The 2,157-nt window shown below is 36.2% G+C and overlaps 1 protein-coding gene across 1 annotated transcript in view; it reads right to left on the bottom strand.

Annotated features, from left to right (window-relative positions):
• Nucleotides 1-620: 620 nt before the first annotated feature.
• LOC106876787 (zinc finger protein 236) overlaps nt 621-2,157 on the bottom strand; it is a 67,513-nt gene continuing 65,976 nt past the window's right edge. Inside the window, exons 22-23 of the mRNA XM_052967663.1 lie at nt 1,866-2,066; nt 621-923 (exon numbers count right to left, since the gene is read on the bottom strand). Coding sequence (XP_052823623.1) covers nt 723-923; nt 1,866-2,066 — 402 coding nt within the window. The 3' untranslated portion in view covers nt 621-722. The remainder of the gene's footprint in view (nt 924-1,865; nt 2,067-2,157) is intronic.

Below are 2,157 nucleotides of genomic sequence, written 5' to 3'. Positions count from 1 at the left end.
TATATATATATATATATATATATATATATGTATATATATATGTATGTATGTATATATGTATTCAGCAGCAGCATTAACTCGTGGCCTAGTAGTTAATCTGAGCTTCTTCATCCTGATGGGTGCAAAGGGTGCCAGTGCTTGAGGTGGTTGTTCAGGCCAAGAGTGGTACAGAACAGCAGGGGGCATTCATCACAGGGGAAGGTTGGCAGGGGACGAGGAAGTGCAACTCATTCTTTGCATGTTCAGTGTGTCATCTCTTCCTCATGATGTCTGTTATTTTCCATCTGGTTCATTTCCTTGATAACACACACACACACACACACACACAGATGGTTATTTAGAATCTGCAGAAATGGTTAGAGCAAATCATAAATGCAGTATTTTTTTTCTCAATACTAATCTCTCAAACAGTAATGAGACTAGGAGAATAGTACTTAACTGTACTCAGTAAGGTTAACTGAAAACATGAGTATAAAATACCCAACCTATCAAAGCAACCAGCCAGTCATAAAATTTAAATAGCCACAACATTAAGTGCAACACACAAACAGGTCATTTACAAAGTAATTTGACTCAATGTAACCATTAATGAATGATCTTAGAACATAAAGAAATATATATACATATATATATCTGACCCTTTTCAGACAGTAGAACAGCACCCAAAAATGCCAATAGTTCTATGAAGAGAAAGGTGAGGGAGAAAGAATTAAAAAAATTTTTTAAACTAATAATATATCTAAATTACCTGTATGTATACGTATGTGACGTTCCAACTGGCTGGGTTTCTGAAAAGCTTTCCCACAAGCCGAACAAGCATGAGGTGTTCGTTTCAGTTTCTTTTGATTCAACAAGGAACTGTTGTGTACGTTGAGCAAGTGTTCTTTGAGATTGACCTGCAGCTTAAAATTCTTCTGACACAACTGAAAAAAGTAAATTTGCATTGCTTTTAGTTTGTGGTGTTATTTGGGTTTTTTTTGGGGGGGGGGGGTTTAATTTGAATATTTCAAGAATAATGAAGTACTTGATTTGCAAGATTCTTCATGTGAACTTGTGTGTTGAAACATATTTTGTTGCGTATTGGGAGGATCATCATGCCAATGATAAAGACATGCCCTGGTTATTTTACACTTCTTTATTTTTATTAGTCAGTTGGTTAACCATTTAACCAATTAACTAATCAATCAACTTACCAGGTTGATGACTGACCAGACAATTAATCAAACAATCAATTAATTGGCTAAAGAGCAGTTAACCAACTGAATAATAAAATGAAGTGAAATAGAACTATGTATGTGCTTATTCTTGGCATAATGACCCTCCCAAGATACAACAAAACTCTGTGTGTGTGTGTGTGTGTGTGTGTGTGTGCGTGTGTGTGTGTGTGTATGTGTGCAGCCCTTAATCCAGACACTTTTTCTAGCCATTTTTTTCCTTTCTCCATCTGCTTTCTCTCTTCATTCCTTTCTGTAGAAGAGCACAGGCTCAAAACATCAAAGACCTCTTCCATTTTCCCTGTGCATCACACTAACACACCTTGTTTGTTGTTCCTTCACCTTTTATTGTTCTTTCACCTGTCTGTCTTATGTTTTTTTTTGCATAATTCTGAACCACACACACACACACACACACACACACACATGTACATATCTGTTCATTTCTGTATGCTTCCCATAATGCCAAAACCATAGCTTAATGTTTTCAATAATCAGAGGCTGATTATCAAGTAAAGCCTTTGAAGGTGGTGGCCCAACATGGCCAAAATCCAATGAATGAAACCAGTAAAAGAATATCAAAAACAATAAAAAAAAAATATATGACCACAGGAAAAAAAAAAAAACAACAATTCACAAACATCAACTCACATGGCAGATATGGTTTTCCTTCTCTTTGCCCAATTCAACACATGGATTTGGATCACATTCAATGTTATCAACACTGCTATTTTGCATCATCGCTGTTGCAGCATCATGCACTTCTTCTAAGTTGTCCGCATCAGTGCCAATAACATTTGAGCCATCATCCTGGTCATCTCTGTCAACTCCTCCGACGCCATCAACAGCAATCTATGAAAGATTCAAATAACAAAATTGATATACAAAGTTATACACACACACATACACACACTGACAAATAATTGCTAGATGTGAGGATGGA

This window comes from Octopus bimaculoides, chromosome 4 (genome assembly GCF_001194135.2).
Source record: "Octopus bimaculoides isolate UCB-OBI-ISO-001 chromosome 4, ASM119413v2, whole genome shotgun sequence".
Lineage (NCBI taxonomy): Eukaryota > Metazoa > Mollusca > Cephalopoda > Octopoda > Octopodidae > Octopus > Octopus bimaculoides.
This window is presented reverse-complemented; position numbering and strand designations above follow the sequence as displayed.